Source organism: Enhydra lutris, unplaced genomic scaffold (assembly GCF_002288905.1).
Source record: "Enhydra lutris kenyoni isolate GAN:26980312 unplaced genomic scaffold, ASM228890v2 scaffoldscaffold46, whole genome shotgun sequence".
NCBI classification, from domain to species: Eukaryota; Metazoa; Chordata; class Mammalia; order Carnivora; family Mustelidae; genus Enhydra; species Enhydra lutris.
This window is the reverse complement of record NW_019154130.1, coordinates 3,360,089-3,380,565: the sequence shown is the minus strand read 5'-3', so window position 1 is coordinate 3,380,565 and position 20,477 is coordinate 3,360,089. Positions and strand designations below refer to the sequence as shown.

General features: G+C 47.7%; 1 protein-coding gene across 1 annotated transcript in view; it reads left to right on the top strand.

The window, feature by feature from the left end:
* Positions 1–4,187: 4,187 nt before the first annotated feature.
* Positions 4,188–20,477, top strand: part of LOC111156328 (transmembrane protein 132B) — a 212,923-nt gene continuing 196,633 nt past the window's right edge. Inside the window, exons 1-2 of the mRNA XM_022517096.1 lie at positions 4,188–4,269; positions 12,299–13,190. Coding sequence (XP_022372804.1) covers positions 4,188–4,269; positions 12,299–13,190 — 974 coding nt within the window. The remainder of the gene's footprint in view (positions 4,270–12,298; positions 13,191–20,477) is intronic.

The following is a 20,477-nucleotide window of genomic DNA, read 5'->3' as shown; positions in this document are numbered from 1 at the left end:
GTGGGGAGGAAGCTTCCATTCCTTCCCTTGCGTTCTTTATGGGTTTTGCCTAGCAGACTTTTGGGCCGTATTACCAGTCAAAAGCAATAATGGAGCCTTTATTTGCTTTGGGAAAAAGGAGACCTTTGCCTCCCTGCAGCCAAACAGAGGAAACCATCAGAAGTACTACGGGTTCCAGGAGCCTGCAGGGAAGACAGTGAGCAGAGCTTAGACTCTACCGTCTTTGTGCTGTGGGTCCTTAGGCATGTTTCTTGACATCTCTGTGCTTCCCTTTCTGACTTATAAAATGGAAACAACACTATGAAATTACTGAATTATATTAAAAATAAAACAATATGAGACTACTACCCTATCTCACAGACTCAGGTAAAGATTAAAGGTGTAAAGAGCTAATACCCATGAAGCATCCGGGCCCTTGTGGGCACAGCAGACCTCCTCGTTATTACTGTTATTTCTACCACTAGTTCATTCACTGGATACTACTAATAGGAAACTTGAGATAATTTCACAACCAATATTGATCTGTTCCTCCTCTGAGATTCGTCAACACATATAACCCGTGTCCGGCAAGTTAACGATACACGTTTTACTTTTATTGTTACCAGTGTTTTAAATGTAGATTTGTCTTCCGTTCTTAAGGAAAATATTAAGTTCCTCAAAGGCAGGCCTCGCCCTCTGCATGTCTTTTCATCGCTGTGCTGCACTCCCTGCAACCCCAGGCTCCTTTACTTGCTTGATTGTTGTGAGAAATTGATGCAGACAGGAAATGGGCTTAAGGTTTTTTTTTTTAATTATTATGTTTTTTTTATAGTAGGTGAAATGGGGTTGTCAAGCAACCAGACAGTCAATAGGACTGTGGGAGAGATGTTCAAGGACCCTGAGATCATGCTGTTTAAACTCTTAACCCTTACAAAAGTACTTACATTGTTTTTATTTATTTATTTTTTTTGAGAGAGAGTGAGTGTGTGCACGAGCTGGGGGGTGGGGACGTAGGGAGAGAGAGAGAATCAGCCCTTTGTGGGGCTTGATCTCATGACCCTGAGACCATCACCTGAGCCCAAATCAAGAGTCGGACGCTCAGCCGACTGAGCCCCCCATGCACCCCCACCTTAAAAAACAATCTTAAAAATTCATTAAAGCAGATTTTCTAGGGACCAGTCACAAAGACCAGACATGTGTTTCCCTTCCTTTAGGTACTTTGCATGTTTGCAAAGAGTAGGCTGCATTGAAAAAAATAAGAAAGAGAAGGGAAGGTATTCCACGAATGATTTTGGACTGACCGGAGCTAGCCCAGGTTAGTGGTGTTTCACTACATTTGTCCAATGCTTTTTCTTCATCTGTTGAGGTGGGCATAGGATTTTTATCTTCCATGCTGTTAAAGTGGTGTACCACTCATTTTTTGATTGCACAATACCAGTTGTAAATGCAAACAGAAGAGCAATTAACCCACATGCAGAATCCTCAAAACGACACCAGTCGTATTTCCTAGCTCATACGTGCTCATGCTTTCTGTTCTCCCCACCGCAGTGAAAATTGTGCCCAGAACTACCTCGGCTGTGTCTGTGCTTGACTGGCTCACTGTAGGGCTTTGCAGTCGTTGCTGCCTGTGCATCTCTGATCACCGCGCTGGTCCGAGCTTGCTTCCGCTCTCACTGACCTCCCCCGGGTCTCAGGTCCTCCAGAATGCCGGGCTCCTGGGCCACGGCGAACAGTGTGCAGACAGAGCAGCAAGGGACAGCAGAGGAGCGTAGGGCGAGCAAGCTTGTGTGTCTGCTTCCTGGTCCCATGCTTCTGCACTTACAAAGCTCAAGTTCAAAGACAAGCTCCCGAAAGTTTCAGAGGCGTGGAGTGTGACGGCAGAGCATTGAAACAGCCACGGGCCCTTCTGAGCTTGGGGCCCAGTGTCTAGTGGTCTCGTCCCTCCCTGCTGAGCTCACCTCCAAGGCCCAATATTCTAAAGTAAGCGTTTCAGCCCTGCCGTGGATGTTGATTTTGTGCGGGTCCTGGGTTCACATGACCCAACCTGGGTTTCAGATGGAGTATGTCAAAGTCTAAAGGTTAAACTCATTCGTTCTGCATGATCGCTGAAATGTGTGGTTTGTGACCGCAGATGTACTCCTGATTTTTTTTTTAACATCGACCTTGTTGAGAGTGGTACTAGCTGTAAAGAAATTAGCCTTCATCTGGAGGAAATTGTTCCATTTGGATAACCGAGTGGATTTTTGTGATGCTTCTAACAAAGAATATCCTCGTCCTTGTCAAAATGGTGCCCCGATGATGTTTTTGGGGGGGTCCCCCTGCACCACCACAGTATACTCCGCCTGGAGCTCATCTACCTGCAGGCTCCCGGGGAGAGAGACAGGACTTTGGGTGAGCCAATCAGAACCGGCCGCAGTGATTGATTTGGGGATGGGCGTGTGACCCATGAGGGCCAGGGAGATGCCCTGTGGGCTTCCTCCTTGCAGTGTGGTCTTGTTGGATGGGAAGGAAGGAAGACAGGAGGCCCAGTGATGCTGTTGATGCTGTGCCGTGCATACTGAGAATGAAACCAGCTCCATGGAAGGGAGCAGAGCGACAGATAAAAATGCATCTTAAACAACTTTTAAAATTTACTTTCAGTATAATTGGCTCTTTTTGGCATATAGTTCTATGAGTTTTTGACACCTGCAGAGCTTTGTGTAAGTGCCACCACAGCCAGGATCCAAGACTGTTCCGTTACCCTCACCCCAGTCCTTAAAAAAAATTTTTTTTTCTGTAGTCAGACCTCCCCAGCCTGTACTCCTAGTAGTCTATGACCTATTCTCCATCCTTCTAGTCGAGGTTTTTCTAGAACCTCACATAAGTGGAATCATACGGTAGGTGGCTTTTTGTGGTTGCCTTCTTTCATTCAGCAGAATGTATTTAAAATGTATCCACGTGCATCCATCCTTTGCCCTCCTTCCTTGCTGAGTACTGTTCCGTTCAGTGGATGTACCATTTGTTCACCCACTCTCTAGCTGAAGACATCTGTGAAAACCCCTATTGATGACCCTGGTTAGATGTGGAATCTAGCCAGGCCTGAGGCTAGCCCACTCTTGGACTTCCCAGCTCGGACTGCCATTAAATTCTGATTTTGTTTAGACTTGGTATGGTTCTCTGTGACCTGAAAGAATCACTTTTTTTCCCTCTTTTTTTTTTTTTTTTAATGAGAGAGAGAGAGCACATGCGAAGGAGAGCAGGGGAGGGGGCAGAGGGAGAGGAAGAGAAAATCTCAAGCACTCACTGCAGAGCCAGAAGAGGGGCTCGATCTCATGACCTTGCGATCATGACCAGAGCTGAAATCAAGAGTCAGATGCTTCACTGACTGAACCACCCAGGCGCCCCCAAGAATCATGTTGGATATCAACAATGACTGGATATAGGGAAGTCAGGTCTGAACAAGTGAGAAGTCCAAAGCAAATGGACTCCCCATGTGACATTCCTATAAATGGAGTTATACAGTGATAAGTCACATGCTGAGTTTCCCTCGTGGTGGCAGGGAGGGTGGCAGGAGGTGACACCCCATTTGACAGAGAGGGAAATTGAATCTCAGAGAGATGAAGTGACTTGTCTGGGTACATCAGTTGAGCCGTTGGCAGGCCTGAGGGCCTAGCCCAGCTGTCCCTTCGCCTCTAGTGAGCCTCTGCGGCCTCCCCCGCAGACAGGGGCTGAGCTGTCAGCATCACTTAGTGAATTACCCTTTTTTATTTAAACAATCTCGGAGGTGTCCAATTTAGAATAAATATAAATGGAAATCAGAACAAGGTCATCAACATTTCCTACTGTTTAACAGCTGACGGTGCCTATAGGAGGTCAAAATTACTGTCACTAAGATCTATGTAATCCGTTTAATAATGCTCTTTCTACAGCTGGTGCCCACGGAAATCTCTCACATTGGTTTTACAGCCCCTCACTCCGTTCCTCTGAACAGCTTTCTCCTTCGCGCTAACAAAAGCCCGTTTCCATGAAGGGAGAGGTGTGTGATTTGTTCTGTTTTTGTCAGGGCAGGCTCACAGCTGTCGGAGTTGTTAGCCCAGACAACGTGGTCTTGGTGCAGTGTTGCTAGTGGCCGTCATTGACAAACGTCGCAGTGGCTTAGCACACTGGGTGGTTCCTCGCTCACATCCAGTGTGGGAGTACACGCTCGGCAGGCTCTTCGCCAGGTGGAGATGCAGGGGCCCAGGCTCCTTCCAGCTCATAGCTCCGTCACCACCTGGGGCCTCAGACTCCTCCTCTTCTCCCTGCTGGAAGGTAAAAGATAACAATTCTGGCTTCACAGTAATATGCAATACCTATATTTCATTGGCCAGAACTCGTGCCATGGACCCTGGATGTAGAAGAGGCTGGGAAAATTCCTGGCCAAGCAGCCACATGTAATGCTATGGAGAGAAGGGCTTCTCTTTTCTTTTCTTTTTTTTTTTTTTTGACAGGTAGCCATCTCTCCCACAGATGTGATGCCTCATTGTCTAGACTAAAGCTGCTCTCCCCTCGCTCCCCTGCTCCAACTTCCAACACTGTTCAATGCTGCCCTCCCCTGCTTGGCTAGTGTCAGATTTGAGCAGACAAAGCCTGCTCATTGTCACAGTCCTGAGTGCATATGGGAAAAATAAAATGATACAGCATAACTTCCAAAGAGAGGCACTAGTCTTCCATCCCTCTGTGTCTTTGATCTCCCTCCCCAAAGCCAGCCATGGCCTGCCATTTCTGCTTCCAGTTCTACTGCTGATTATTTCCGTCACTGTGCATACTACTCCACCTTTATGCCTTGCGTTAACACAAGTAATGCATTTAGACAGCAATACTTTCTAAGGAGAGGAGGACTAAGCTCATGTACACCCCTTCCTACTCTGTTTTCTTAGCAGTTCACATTGTATTTGGCTGCGAGTGACAGAAATATCTGGCCCCAGGGGCTTAGGCAAGTAGGAGCTTATTTTATTTTGTTTATTCGTTTATCTCGTGTTGTGGTTAGCTCCTTCTGACTTCCCGCGTGACTTTCTCCGTATGTAACTTTGGTTCCCATTGTTGCACGGCGGCTGTCCCGCTTACATCCCCTCTCAGGATGAGAGCACCAGTACCCACCACACTTGGATAACTGACATTTATCTCGAGGGTTAATGCAGTCTCCTCAGAGAAGGGTTGAGTTTTGACTGGAGATAAGTATTCTGCCTTTTCTCAGGGAGGGGGCGGTGGGAGGAGATCTGCCTGGAGTGGGCATCCCATCTACAGAGTTTAGTTACTCCCCTGTTTTCAGCCCTCCCCCCATCCAATGTGTGCCAACATTGAGTCTAGGTCCCGGTCGGCAGAGTAGCCCAGAGCCCCTCTGCAGCACTCACAGAATGTTCTAGCCCAAGGATCCGTCTGCTGTCTTGCCCACCAGTGCATTCTCATCCACTTGTCTTCCAGAAACTTGTTGAAATACTTTTTCTTCAGATGGCCTTCCTTCATTTTTCTAGATAATAGGTTTATTCCTCCTTTGTACTTTTATGTTTTTATTTCTGTGGGGCTTCTGTGGAGATGTGGGGAAATGTGTTCAGTCTGCCACTTGAAATCAAATTCTGTATCTTTCTTTCTAAGGGAAAAATGTCAATATTTCCCTTAGCTTGAGTAAGCACAACATGTTCATTCTACAAGAGTTGAAAACACATAGAAAAATATATCAGAGATTTGAAAGGCATTCATGACCCCCATATGCAGGAGCCTTGCCTGCAGGTAAGAGTCGGCTTGAGTTCTGGCATGGGGGCTGACAAACTGGTTCTACAGTTCGCAGGGAAGGCAAAACGCAGGGACGTCCAGCTAACAGAAATTTGATATAAAATAGTAACCCGGTGTGAGCTTCCAGGACCTCTTTAACAAAGAACCACAAACCGAGTGGCTTCAGCAACAGGAGTTTATTTCCTCACAACTCTGCAGGCCAGATGCCCAAGATCCTGGTGTCCACAGGTTGATTTCTTCCGAGGCTTCTCTGCTCGCATGGTAGACAGCTTCTCCTGTGTCCCCACACGCATGGGCGCCTGCACACGACCCTGTCCTTATGAAGACACCCCTTGTGCTGGATTAGACCCCGCCCTGTGGCCTCATTTGAACTCAGTTACCTTTTTAAAGGCTCTATCCCCAAGTTTTCCCACAACCCCCCTCTCCCGCTAAACTGTGAAGTCAAAGAAAATACTACCACTGGCTGATTCAGTGTACCTGGTGTACGCTACTGCTGTCAGAGTTTCCCTTCACATCATGCACCTAGAGATGGCAGGTGGATTCAGGACTTAAATGTAGTACCTGAAATCCGCAAAGAGGGGATATCTATAATCTTGCTACCAAAAAAAGAAAAAAGGAAAGAATTCAAGCTCATTCACATACCCATCACCCTCCGAGATGAGTTAGCTTGACTGCAGAGATGATTTCATTGCAATATGTCTATCTGTGTATCGAATCATCAAAGTGTGCATCTGAAATATATATAATTTTTAACTGTTGAAGATTCCTCAATAAAAAAATTCAGTGTAAAAATGTGGACCCACACATGTGTCTGCATGCCCCCACCCCAGAAAACTAGGTGAAAGCATCTGTGAGCGTGTATTTGATCTTGGGACATGGGGAGGGCTTTCTAGGCATAAAGGGAGTGGTGCACATCATGAGTGAAAAGATTGATACCCTCCCTTCTCTTTTAAATATTGTGCGTTGGTCTTTGTCTCTGTAGAATATTTGTACCCCCAGCTTTTGCCTGAGGATATAATCTCCAGTGTCGTGCCCTCTACCTCTTTCTAAGCCCTCATCTGGTCTGGGAAGGAAGCTTGTTCAAGGAGGGAGATGAAAAGGGTAGGATTTTTTTTTTTTTTTTTTTGTAAGGTGCTGTGCTACCCTGCAGGGTCCCTTCAGGAGCACCCCACAGAGGAATCTCTCTCAGAGCCAGGAAAAGCTTTGCTTCTGGCTTTCATCTTATGGACAGCGTCCAACTGGTGATCTCATCTTGTGCTTTGAGAGCCGGCCAGTTCAGAGGCACATTGGCAGTTCCTCTGAGTCATGGCTCGAGCTCTCCCGGGGTAGATGTTGCTTGCCGAGCTTTCCTGTGGCAGCAGAACGTGGTGGCTGCCGAGCTCTGCCCGGAGCTGGCCAGCTTGCACGGAATCCCACCTCTGCTGCTTACTGGCTGTGTGATCTTAGGCAGGTCACAGAATCACCCCTCCATGCCTCAGTTTCCCCATCTACGGCTGGGGACAATAATCAAATCCTCTTAACCAAACGATTGGGAAGACGAAGGGTCGCTCCCTGTAAGGTGGTATGTTGCAAGGATTATGTAAGTGGTGACATCTCTATATTTTATGTTTTCCTCTTGCTGTAATTTATAGTCCTAGCTAATCCTTAATGAACTTGTTGCGTATGACCCAACACTTGCCCCCCCCAAGGCAATGGATGACTTGATTTTTGGGTAGACACAAAGCAGCTCTTATCTTCTCCGTGGTATCATTGCTGTTCAGTGGAGTCATCTAGGGAACACAGAGACAATCAGCCCCGCCTGAGGCCATCTAAATCAAACTGGTGGGTATGATTTGATTCATACCCACCAGGGATGATTCTTATGTTTCCTACCCTGTGTATCTCCTGCACAGCCCGGATTGAGAATTACCAGGTGTTAGGGCCACACTTCCACAGATCAGTGAGGAATGTGTCTTGCTGGTGTTTTTCAAAGACTTTGGCCTCCTGGCCCCCTAGAAAGCCTCCTACACCTGGCTGTGCAGGCCTGGCTTTTCTTGTGGGAATTAGAAAAAGAGATTCAGCTGCAGAACTGTCCAGGCCGTTACCCTTTGGTGGGTGACCGGTAGCCACAAGATTGGTAACTAGCTACTACGCTGGGCTGGCGATGTTAGTGAACTCTGCCAGGGTTCCCCTCTCCATGCCCTGTGCCCTGTGGATTGCTTCATTCTGGAGGGTTCCCCACCCAAGCTGCACAGCGTCCCTCCCGCACACCTTGTGTTCTCGATGAACCTGAGCTTGACTCTCTTTCTGGCTCATAAGGAGCACAGTGATGAAAGTGCTGTTCATCTGGGCCTCCTAAGACTCCCTCATTTCATGCTCTCAGGGCCCGCCTCCTCTGGACGGGGTGGTGAATAGTTCTCTTGGAAGCCAGTAGACTGAATAGGGTCTCCTTAGTTCGGGCCACATGGTCTACCTGCCAACAGGAAAAAGAATGGGGCCACTATATGATGTCTGGGGATCAGAGGGACGGGTCGTAGCTTCTCAGGCCATGGGTGTATTTCTCAGCACACAGTCCCATGGCTTTATAAAATACTCCTAAATTTGGATATCATATTTTGTTGCAGCCTGGTTCGAGGACAAAATGAGGCCCTGGCTGCTGATGTTTACGGCTTCCTATATAAGCTCTCAGACAGAATTTGTACTGCATTTTGCTTGAGTTATGGTGGGGCAGGATTGTAAACCTCACACTGTTATTTCAGATAAAATGCAGGCTTTAGCCACAATAAACAAGAGAGGAGGCACAGCTTTAAATTTCTTGTGAATCAATTTTTGAGTTGTATAAAATATTGACATAAATGCTAAAAAAAATGAACTGATGCACAATGAAAACAGGGCATATTAAACTCTGCATAATTTTAATTTCCTTTTCCACATTTATAAATAAGTCAGAATTTAAACATTGCCTTGGGGTTCCCCTGCATTTTGTCAGAAGGTGAAATTTGGCCCCACCTCTTCCCAAGTCTGGTCAGCTGGGCGCCCACTTTGCTCCGCTGAAGGGTGCTATCATGCTGCTCAAGGCAGATGTTCCCTTGTTGCCAATTATTTCATGGTCAGATTCACCTAGAATTGCAATTCCTGGTTTGGAGAGGGGAAATAAACCAACAGAAAAACTAATTTAAATTTCATATGGGATGGTGCTTCTGCATAGCTTGACATTGTCAAAATACAAATTGCCCCTTGGTGGCGGCAGTAGCTAAAACTTTTCTTTAGATGAGGCTAATTCTTCAAAATCATTTCTGCCCCCACTCTGTGTTTCCTCCAAATCCTACCCAACTCATAGGATACATTCTGGAGGAAACGTGTGTCTGTATCATGAAAGTCAATATATAGTATGTATAGTATAGTACGTATTTTGTGCTTATGTGTATATATTTTAAACAGATTTGGGATAGTTTAAATAGAGTTTTGATGTCTGCTTCTTCCCCACCATGTCATAAGCATTTTCTCATGATCCTCAATGTTTGTTGAAGTCATGGTGCTGTTGACTGCTCGAGGTCACACACACAGTATGGCTTTCCTCATTTACTCAGTCACTTCCCTTGCGATGGGCTTTTAGGTTCCTTCTGGCATGTTGCCTTGATAAATCACGCTTGTGACGAACCTACTTGCACATTGGTCTCCTTCCTGGTCTCTGGATTATTTCCCGAGCTTGACTGCTAGGTGGGGAGTTCTGGGATGGACATTTTTAAAGGTGTTAATGTTTGGTTCCCTAATTGCTTCATGTATGTTAGATGTGCCAGCTCCTTGGGGGTAGAAATCACATCTGTCTTGTCCCTGTGATAGCCCTATGTGCCACAGTGCTGGAAATAAGACAGATGAGTGGTAAATATAGCTAGATAGATAATCGGAGGAGTGGATGGGTAATAACCCTGCTTCTCCAATAATTAATCTGACAAGGACTGGCCATATTGGTGACACTTGAAAAGATCCTTCCTCCCTTCCTCCCTCCCTCCCTCCCTCCCTTCCTTCCGTCCTTCCTTCCTTCCTTGAGATACTGACATATAAAAAGTGTATATATTTAAGAGGTACAGTTTGATATTTTGATAGAAGTACTCATGTCTACATAATCACAACCAAGCTAATTAACATATTCATTACTTCTACCTAGCTACCGTGTGTGTGTGTGTGTGTGTGTGTGTGTGTGTGTGTGTGTGTTTCGATTTAATTGAAAATCCATCCTCTTAGCACATTACAGCATATAATACAGGCTTGTTAACTATGTCAGGTGCCCTGCATTAGCCATCCAGAGATTATTCATCTTGCATGATCGAAACTTTGTAGCCTTTGACCAACACCTTCCCACTCCCCCTCCCAACCGCAGCCCCTGGCAATCATCATCCTGCTCTCTGCTTCTAAGAATCTGACTATTTTAGGTTCCACATGCTAGTGAGATCATGCAGTATTTTGTGGTGAACTTGCTTTCTGAACACCTTCTCTGAGCAATGATGCATCAGGCCCTCTACGATTGTATCTTTTCCCCAATCTCCTAATTACAATTTTGTCATCCTCTGGGCAAGGAGAGCTTTGGACAAGGAAATCTCAAGGACAGCCCTGAAAAGGGACCCCCCAAATTATATCAATAGAGAAGTATTTTTTGCAGAATTTGTAATGGCTGCGGGAAAAAAAACTTGCCAGGAGTTAGGGTCTACGGTTTGGTATATATTTACCTTTTATCCTCTAGCAATGCTACATCTCAAACACTGCTGCCTGGTTGCATTTCTTCTTGTGCTGGCTCTAGGGCTGGAGATTTATTATTTCGGGGCAGGGAAGAGCCCTGTGTGTTCCTAGCCTGATTTACCAACCCTGGTTCCTGGTGGACTCTCTTTAGTTTGAAAAAGCTTGTTGGGTCTGTGTTTTCCTGCTTGAAAGAAACACGCACATACATATATGTATACAAACACACATCTACACATTTATATATATATTTTTAAGTAACAAAATAATATATAGTTGTAAAAATGTAAAGAAAGTAGAAATGTAGATGTCAAAAAGTGAAACCCTTTCTCTTTGGTTCTATAGACACACAAACATAATTATATGTACATTTATATACACATACCTACAGAACCTTAAAAAATCTAAGTAGGATTATAGAGGATACATTTATCATTTATAATTTTTAAAAAAGATTTTATTTATTTATTAGACAGAGATTACAGGTAGGCAGAGAGGCAGGCAGAGAGAGAGGAGGAAGCAGGCTCCCCACCGAGCAGAGAGCCCGATGTGGGGCTCGATCCCAGGACCCTGAGATCATGATCCGAGCCAAAGGCAGAGGCTTAACCCACTGAGCCACCCAGGCACCCATATAATTTATAATTTTTTATACTTTTTTTTATAAAGATTTTATTTATTTATTTGACAGACAGAGATCACAAGCAGGCAGAGAGGCAGGCAGAGAGAGAGGAGGAAGCAGGCTCCCTGCTGAGCAGAGTGCCCGATGTGGGGCTCGATCCCAGGACTCTGAGATCATGACCTGAGCCGAAGGCAGCGGCTTAACCCACTGAGCCACCCAGGCGCCCCTATAATTTTTTATACTTAGTGGCATATTGTGGACGTTTTTTCAAGTATGTCCATGTAGCTCTACTTCATTTTTCTTACAGCTGCCTGTTATCCCACTATAAAAACATATAGTTTATCTGGTCTCCTTTTGATAAACCTTTAGAATGTTTCAACCAGAAATAGTAATGCTAGTAACGATAGCACGACTGGTGGATATTTACGGGTGTGTCAGAACTGTTCTGAAAGCTTTGTATTACTAACTCGTTACTCCTTACAATAACCCAATAAGGTAGAAGTTACATTTACATCCTACGCTACATGAGGACGTTTGAAGCTCAGAGAGGTTAAAGTAGCTCGCTCAAGTGGCTCGGTTAGGAAGCCACAGAGAGGGATTCTGGCTCTCGCATGTGCACTCCCAAGTTTGTGTGCAATTCAACAATGATGCTGCGGGGAACATCCTTGTAGACAGATCAGTCCCTGTGCACTCCCGCTAAGATTTCAGAAGGCGAGCTTTCTAGAAGTGGGGACGCCGAGCCATAGCTTCACCCTCCTTTCAATCAGAATCACAGAGATGTCTGAATGTCTTTGTAGACACCGCGTCTGGGAGGGACGGGAAGAAGTGTAACTATTTAACAAGGAAGCAGTAGCAAGTCCTGTACGATGGCAGATTGCTGGCTCGGGTGGTCTTTGCAGGCATGCAGCCTCCTCTCTGTGGGGCGACGTAGTGAAGAGGGCTGTGATCCCCTGAACTTGGGTCTTTGGAGAGCAGGTGGAGGGGATGTTTTCCCTTGGGTGGGGTGGGGGGGGGACTGTGCACACACAGACTATTGGATCAGTGGTAAATGAGCTCCTGCCCACTCCACAGTGACTGGTTTGGAAGATTCCCGTAGAACCCTGTGCTGAGGTCAGGGGAGGCCCAGTGTGGCTGGGGGTGGTTTGCTGGGGTGGTGGGTGCAGACTGCATTGTGTTGGTTTCCTGGCTTTGCAGGGCCTGCCCTTTATTCTTCCTTTCCTTTCCTTTCTTGCACAGAGACCGAGAGCCGAGGGATCGTGGATAGTCTGCAGAGGTTTTCCTCACTCCCCGCCTATCTGCCCACAAGCTTCCACATTGCCGACGCGGAAGAGGCCTTCTTCCTTAAGGAAGCCAACCAGGACGTCACGAGGAACTCCAGTCTGCAGGCGCGGGTGGAGTCATTCTTTATCTACCGGGCCAGGACCCCCCCGACCATCAATGCCAGCTATGGCCCATTTTCAGCGGAGAAGACAATCCCCCAGGAGCTCTTGTTGACTTCCCCAGCCTTTGGAAATGTGGAGAAGTTTCCCTTCAACTGGAAGCTGAAATCCCACATCCTGGACAGCTCCATCTACTCCAACAGACCCAAAGTGCAGACCTTGTTTTACATCACTGGGATGGACTGGGACGACAGTGACCCCGAGGAAAATCTACCGTGTGTCAAGATGTTTGCCTTCCCCGAGGCCAGGGAAGTGGCGGCCAGCTGTCGGCTGCAAGGGGACCCGGGGCTGTGTGTGGCTGAGCTGGAGCTGCTGCCTGAGTGGTTCAGCTCTGGGCTGGACCTGGAGCCTGAGGAGGAGATCCCGGCCCTCCTGGGGGGCACCGCGATGGAGCTCTTCTTTACGCTCTACCCTGCTGACCAGGCTGGCCAGTGTCCACTGGAGGAGGAGGGCAAATGGGAGAACAACATCCACTCCGGCCAGGACAGCCCCCAGCCGGTGCCTCCAGCCCGGGAGAGGATTGGGAGTGTGGTGGTCTACCCAACTCAAGATGATCTGAAGTGGTCCCTGGTGAGCCTGGATGAGAACGTTGTCATCTCAGTACCCCTGAACCTCGTCCGGGAAGGGGACACGGCCACCTTTTTGGTCTCTCTGACCAGCAGCTCTGTGGCAGACCACTTCACTCTTAGGTAAGTGGCTTTGCTGGGTTGGGTGGAGTAGAAATCAACTTTTGGTCATTAGTGAATTGGCAGTTATGTGGTGTTGCTGATTTGCTGAGTATCCCATGTTGAGAGGAAACTGACAAACACGGAATAGAGACCCATGCAAGATGGCACAGTCGAGAAACAGGGTATTTGGGCATGGGCCCTGGGCATCTGTATTCCCTAAAAGCTCCCAAGTCATTCTGTTGTGAAGCTAGGATCAGGAACAAGTGCTCTGAGAGCAGATTTTTGGGCTGACAGGTAAGCTCTCCAGTGACACTCTGAACCCGTCACTGCCGGCCTGGACTTGCTGCCTGTAAGTTGAAACTTTGTAAATGAATTCTACTTTCCAACTACAGGAAAGAGCCTTCTAAGACAATGTGTCTGACTGCTCAGGTTTTCATCAAAGTGAAGAATCAGTAAAGAATCCTTTGGTAAGGTAAATAAGCAGTCTTGGTATGACAACGATGCAGTTTTAGGGTTGGAAAAAGTACGTTACTAGTCTGTGCTAGGGGGGCAAACCTGCATTTAGCTTATTTTGCTCACAAAGCTTTGCAGTGGGATGCAGCAGTGGCTTTGCCCATAGCAGCTGTGTGCCCTGGGGCAAGTCATCTAACCTCTCTGGGCTTCATGGGTGAAATGGGAATTACGATGGGCTGTATGTCTTGGATTGCTGTGAGGATCAGTCAACTTGGTGAAGGTCTTGGAACAGCATCCTCCCCGAGTGTTAGCCTGTGGTGGTTTTCCCGGCTCTCAGATGCTGAGGTGGTGGTGCCATGTAAGTGAGCCTTGTTTTTCTGGTTGCAGGTGAGAAGGCGGAATTAATCATAAGTCCAGTGTAGTCCCTTTGATTCTAAGGGAGGCCGATGTGCCAGAAAGTGTGTTCGTTCGGGGCCTGCAATAGGATACCGAGGCTCCCACAGTGGGTTTAGAAACCAGCAGGAAGCCCAGTTCCCGTTTGAAGCCTCTGGAGTTAGTTTTGGTGATAACTGAGCCAAAACTTAGTTTGGACCCAGCCCTGTGCTAATCACTCCAGTGGTGGGGTTGGGATGGTCCAAAGCCCTGATCTTGCTCTGCAGAGATTCCTTCCATAGAAGGCAGTGCCAGATGCTTGCTCTAGACCAAGAATGGCAAAGGTATGAATTCTGCACTCATACCACTGAGCGTGCCTTCTGCATGGACAGACATTATTAATCTACTGCAGCGCTTCAGCTGTCCCTCTGCCATGGCAGACATCGTTAATCGACTGCAGTGCTCCAGCACTCCCTCTGCGATGGCAGACATCGTTAATCAGTTATAGCATCGAGTCCAGGACTCCTGGCAGCCCCTACATGTTCCTGTAAGATGGCGTGGTTGACACTTAACTTATTGGCCATCCTTGGTGTAGAGAGAACATTGCTGGGTGAGAAGTTTAGGGAAAGGGAGAACAGATGGTCTGGTGGTCAGGGAAGTGCTGCAGCCAGGTTGGAAAAGGCATTTCCGGCCAGGGAAATGGTATAAATGGTACTAGCTAACTTTCACCGAAGACCGAGAATGGTCCAGGCCACGTTTCTACGTTGTTCACATGCAGTAAGTCACTGAATTCCACAATGAACAATCCGAGGAGGGGAGTACTAATATTATCCCTATTTTTCTGAGGCACAGTGAGGTTCCGTAGCTTGCCCAAGGCTGCACAGCTCGGGAGCAGGGGGTGTGCATGCAGGTGGTCCGGCTCTGGGAAGGCTCTAGGGGCCCTTCATTCCTTCGCAGCCCCTTTCCTGGCTGGAGAACAGGAGGGGCAGCTGCGGCACCCAGGCTGTGTGCCCCCAGCAGCCATGCCAGAGGTTGGGGGCTAATTTAGGGAGGGGGAGGCCGAGGAGGCAGGAAGAGGCCCCCACATGGAGACTGGAGAGGCCCCGCGGTGTCACCGTGGTGCGGGGCAGAAACCCCTGAGTCCGGTTCCCTCCCGCGGAAGCTGATGTGAGAGCTGAAGTGGGCTCTCGCTCGGACTCGGCCCGGGGAGGTCAAATACGGACTGTCAGCACCAGGGAAGGAGTAGGAAGAAGCAGCCACCGGCCTTCTTGGTTTCAGCGCTCTCAGGGCGTCCTCCTGGGGAGAGTTTCCTGGGCCTTTCTGCTCCCACGTGGGCTCTGATGCTGCGGGGCAGGAGATGCAGAGGGACCACGAGGAGGCGGGTCAACCCGAGGAATGTTCGCACACCTTTGTTTCAACTGCAGTTGTGGAGCCTTGGTGCTGCCCTGGAGGACAAGCATCTATCTGGCCTAGAGTCTGCACTATCGGCCATGGTGAAATCCAGGCCGCATGCGCGTGTATGTGTGGGAGGGGGCGCGTGCATGCGTGGGGGCGTGCACGCGCGCGCATGCGCAGGGGTGTGTGGGCGCGCACACATACATGGGGAGGTACGCGTGCATACGTGGGGTTTCGTGCGTGTGTGCGTGCGCGTGCGCATGCGCATGCGCATGCGTGTCAGCTCATTTGGCATTCCCGCGTAGATTGGAGAGCGCGGCCATCCTCTAACCTTGGGGTTGGGTGTGGTGAAAGATGCGTTGCGCCCTGCCTGGTTTCCCGCCACCCCCAGACATCCGCAGTGTCGCACACCGGCCTTCCTCTCCCCCTTGGGTCATCCTCCGGCTCCTGCGGGCGCTTGTCTTGTGAGGCTCCTGACCTACTGTTGGAGAAAAGGGGGATGCGATGCTAAAGAGAGGGGCTAGAGTCTCATCCCCGAAGGCGGGTGTCACCACCGCGTTCCCTGTGTGTGTCGGGGGAGCCCAGACGACCAGCGGCGGCATCCCAGGCAGTGAGACTGCCCCGTTGCCACTGGCATCATTTAGGGAATTAGGGCAGGAGAGGGCCTGGTTCACTGAGGTGCGAAGTGATGCAGTTATTTACTATAGTTGATGCATTAGGGCGCTATGATGTATGAATTGATACAATTAATGCAGGTTTACTTTTTTAAAAAAAATTGTGTTATTAATTGTTTTAGAGAGAGGGCTTGAGCGGGGGGTGGGGGAGGGGCAGAGGGCGAGAATCTTAAGTAGGCCCCAGGCTCAGCACCGGGCTCAGTCTCACGACTCAGATCATGTCGTGAGTGGAAATCAAGTCTGATGCTTGAGGGGCTGAGTCACCCAGGAGACCCTCACGCTTTACATTTTTGTGTGTCCCCGTGCCGGGCTCTGCGTGAACCCTTTATTTATACGCGGGGCACCAAATGAAGTGTTATTCATGTCGGTTCTGTGGATGTGGAAGCAGACTTGGAAAGGTTGGGAGTTGCTTGCTGAAGTCGTGGGGTGGGGAGGCACTGGTTTTGGGGCCTGGTCTGCGTTCGCGCATCAGGAGGTGCCACTTGAAACCACTCTTCTGGGTTGTTCTGCACGTCTAGATGGGGACCAGTCTCCACCTATCGAACTTTTCCAGGCCAGCCTGCAGTTGCTTATCTTCATGCTTTCCTAGACAGGATTGCTCCTTATAGCACGCTTCATTTCATGGCCAGGGAGAAATGCACGGAAATTGTGGGTTACCCGAATGAGTACACACAGAGGCTATGCCCAGGGAGTCAGTCACCATCACTTGCGTCTGGTGGAGACTCAAGGGCAAGCTGGAGTGGGGGAGCCTTAGTGGAAAGCAGGGAAGGCTCAGGTCTGCTTGGGTCAGAGGTTGCTGCATGCAGAGGCCAGAGGCAGGTTAACAAGGAGTGAGCATCTTATGTGATGACTTTTCCTGCTTGGCCCTGAGCTGGAAGCAGAGGCGATAAAAAGGGACACAGGCAGTCCTGCGCCAAGTTCAGACCTTTCTGGGCTGATGACTGCAGAGGCCATGGTCTGGCTCTGTGTCCTGACTGCTGCAAGGTGGTGTGTCGGAGTTTAATTATTACATTTGGTTTGGCTATTGTCCATTTGTATATACCATCTCTTAAAATAAAACACTGTTTTTCAGCCTAGGGAAATGTGTGGTTTCCCAGCGTAACTGAATGTCTGTTTTAATCATGTCTTTTATGAATGAAATGCGATATTTCATTCTGGCTCAGATGTGGAGCCCTGGATCAAAGCGTGAGTGTGCACGAGATTTGCTGAGATCGAATTTCAGAGCTAAAGACGTATGGAAAGGGGACAGATGTGTGTGTTTTCACATGTCACTTTGCTATTTCAGACTGCATATTGTATTGAGGCCAATTTGAACAAAGTTGCGTTGATTATTCTCTAATACCTAAATAGTTTCTGTTAAACATTAGTATCTAAATCTGACCAAGCACTGAAAAGCCTTTTGGCAAAGGGCTAGTAAAGTGGTTTGGAGGGATTGAGGGCTGCTGGCAAGGCCATGCTGGGCTGGACTCAGGTAGATCTCTGTTACACTTCCAAGAAAGTTTAAAATACTATGAAATTTTCTCCGCTCCAATTCTCCACACTGCTGTGATGTGAGGCTTAGAGAGATCCTGGAAAACTTTATGTCTGATTTATTAAAATAAGTCTCTCTGGGCGCTTGGGTGGCTCAGTTGGTTAAAGCCTCTGCCTTCAGCTCAGATCATGATCCCAGGGTCCTGGGATTGAGCCCCACATTGGGATCCCTGCTCAGCGGGGAGACTGCTCCCCCCCAACCCCACTGCCTGCCTCTCTGCCTACTTGTGATCTCTGTCTGTCAAATAAATAAATAAAAAACTTTTAAAATAACTCTCTCTCAGCTCACACAGAGAGCCGCTCTGGCCGACCTCCCATCCTGTTAAGCAGTGGAGCCCAGGAGTTAAGATCACGGACTCTGGAGCCAATCTGCCGGTGTTCGAATCCTGGCTCTGCCACATACCAACTGTGTGATTTTGGGAAAGTTACTTAATCTCTCTGTGCCACAGTTTATCTGTTAACCTGCAGATAGGGACACTGTATGCGTTAAGTGACTATGAAGCGTCACCTTTGTGCTCAGATGATTCTTCCATTTCTTTCTTCCTTCCATTTCTTCCTTCCTTCTTCCCTTCCTCCCTCTTTCCATTCACCTTTCTCTTTCCCTTTCCATTCCTTTCCTTTCTTCCTTCCTTTTTAGAGAGGGATGGGGGCAGAGGTGGGGGTGCGAGAGAGAGAGAAAGAGAATCTTAAGCAGGTTCCATGCCCAGCATGGAGCCCAATGTGGGGCTCGATCTCACAACCCTGGGATCATGACCTGAGCCAAAACAGTTGGACCCTTAACTGACTGAGCCACCCAGGTGCCTCCTTCTACTTCATTTGGTGCCGTCATTCTGGTTGCTCAGGCCAAACACCTAATAAATGTGACTGGCTCTTCTCATTCTCTGATACCCTACATATGAATGACAGCAGACACTGGGACTCTTCCTTTCTAATAATATCCAGAATAAAACCTCCTCCATTGCTATGACCCCAGGTATAAGCCAGGGTTCTCTCTCGGTGGGACACCTACAAGAGCCTCCCGACCTCCTTCCTTTCCCCTTGAAGTCTCTTTTTGAGCTAAAGCCAGAGTCCTTTCACTGGCCCGCAGGCCCTGCATGGTCTGCTTCTGTCATTTCCTTGAGCTTGTCTATTACAACTCTCCCACTCACTCCATCACCAACAGCGACCAGTGTGCTAAAGGACCCAGCCTCCTCCCCATTTGACACTGGACTCCTGTTCCACTACCCCCGCCCTGCCCTGATTTCTGAACATACCACTTTTGTCAGTGATGTGATATATCAGTATTACTGGTTCACCTCTTCCTGCTAGAATGTGAGGTCTATGAGGCAGGGAATTTTGTCTCCTTTGATGTGTCCTACAGATCTAGAACAGTGCCTGGCACGGAGTGAGTGCTCAGGAAACATGTGTTGGTTGAATGAATGAGTTTGGAGGTATTCCAAGTCATTGTTCTTTGACAAAGAGTATATAAATTTTCAGGATTGTGTGAATTCATGATGCATGTAAATAAGAGTTTGGTAAGTATTGAAGGCTGGGACACTTTGAGGCTCCAATTCTGGCAAGAGTGTCCTTTTGCCTATAATGTGAGAACTGATTCATCATTTCTAATTCTACATGGGCTATGGCACTATGTCCTGAACTTCAGTAATTCACACACCATCTTCGGGATCTTTTTGTCACATTAACTACCACCATCTCATCCCTTGATAAGTCAAGTCATAGCCCTGTGCCTTCTTGCATTTAAAAAAAAAAAAAAGACTTATTTGAGATAGAGAGAATGAGGGAGAGTGAACATGAGCTGTGGGGGGTGGGGGAGAAGAGGGAGAAGAAGGCTCTGCAGATCTAGGAGCCCCACGTGAGGCTCAACGCCTCCCACTCCCCAGGACACTGAGACCATGACCTGAGTTGAAGGCCGATGCTTAACCGACTGAGCCACCCAGGCGCCCTCTTCTTGCACTTTTTATTTACTATTTTTCTTCAGATCAAGTCACTTTCACAAAATGTATAAAAATACATTGAAAAAAGAAAGCTGACATTTGCCACCTTAAATAGAAACCAGTATATCCTGTTCAGATGAAATGGTATGATAAAAATCAATTACAGTGAGAACACAGTACTAAGTTCTAAGTGAGTTTCCTCCATCTGCAGCCGCATGCTTCAGAGAGTGGGCTCACACTTCCTCAAGTTCAAATTCAAGTTCACATTCTCGGTGGAGGGAGATAATAAACAAGCAAATGAGCAAAATCATACATAATTGAAACCTGTGCTAAGTGCCGTGATGGAAACAAACAATGCAGCATATTTAAATTTTATTTCATTTATTTTTAAAACCTTTTGTTTCAGAATAATTTTAGACTTAGGGAAAGGTCACAAAAATTGTAGTCTCCCCTAATGGTAATATCACACACAATCACAGCAGGAATTTCTGAACCAGGAAATTAACATTGGTATAAATTATTAACCAACCTTCAGGCATTATTAAAAACTTCTGGTTGCTCCCATCATGTCCTTTTTCTGCTCCAGGACCCAGTGCAGGGCCCCACATTGCATAGAGGGTTCATAGCACCTTAGTTGGCTGAATTCTGCTCCCTGGTCTTTTTTTTTTTTTTTTTTTTTTGGTCCTCTTTCATGACCTTGATGCTTTCAAAGCATGCTGGCCAGTTATTTTTTTATTTTTATTTTTAAAGATTTTGATTTATTTATCTGACAGAGAGAGATCACAAGTAGGCAGAGAGACAGGCAGAGAGAAGAGAGGGAAGCAGGCTCCCCGCCGAGCAGAGAGCCCGATGCGGGGCTTGATCCCAGGACCCTGAGACCATGACCTGAGCCTGAGGCAGAGGCTTTACCCACTGACCACCCAGGTGCCCCCTGACCAGTTGTTTTTGAA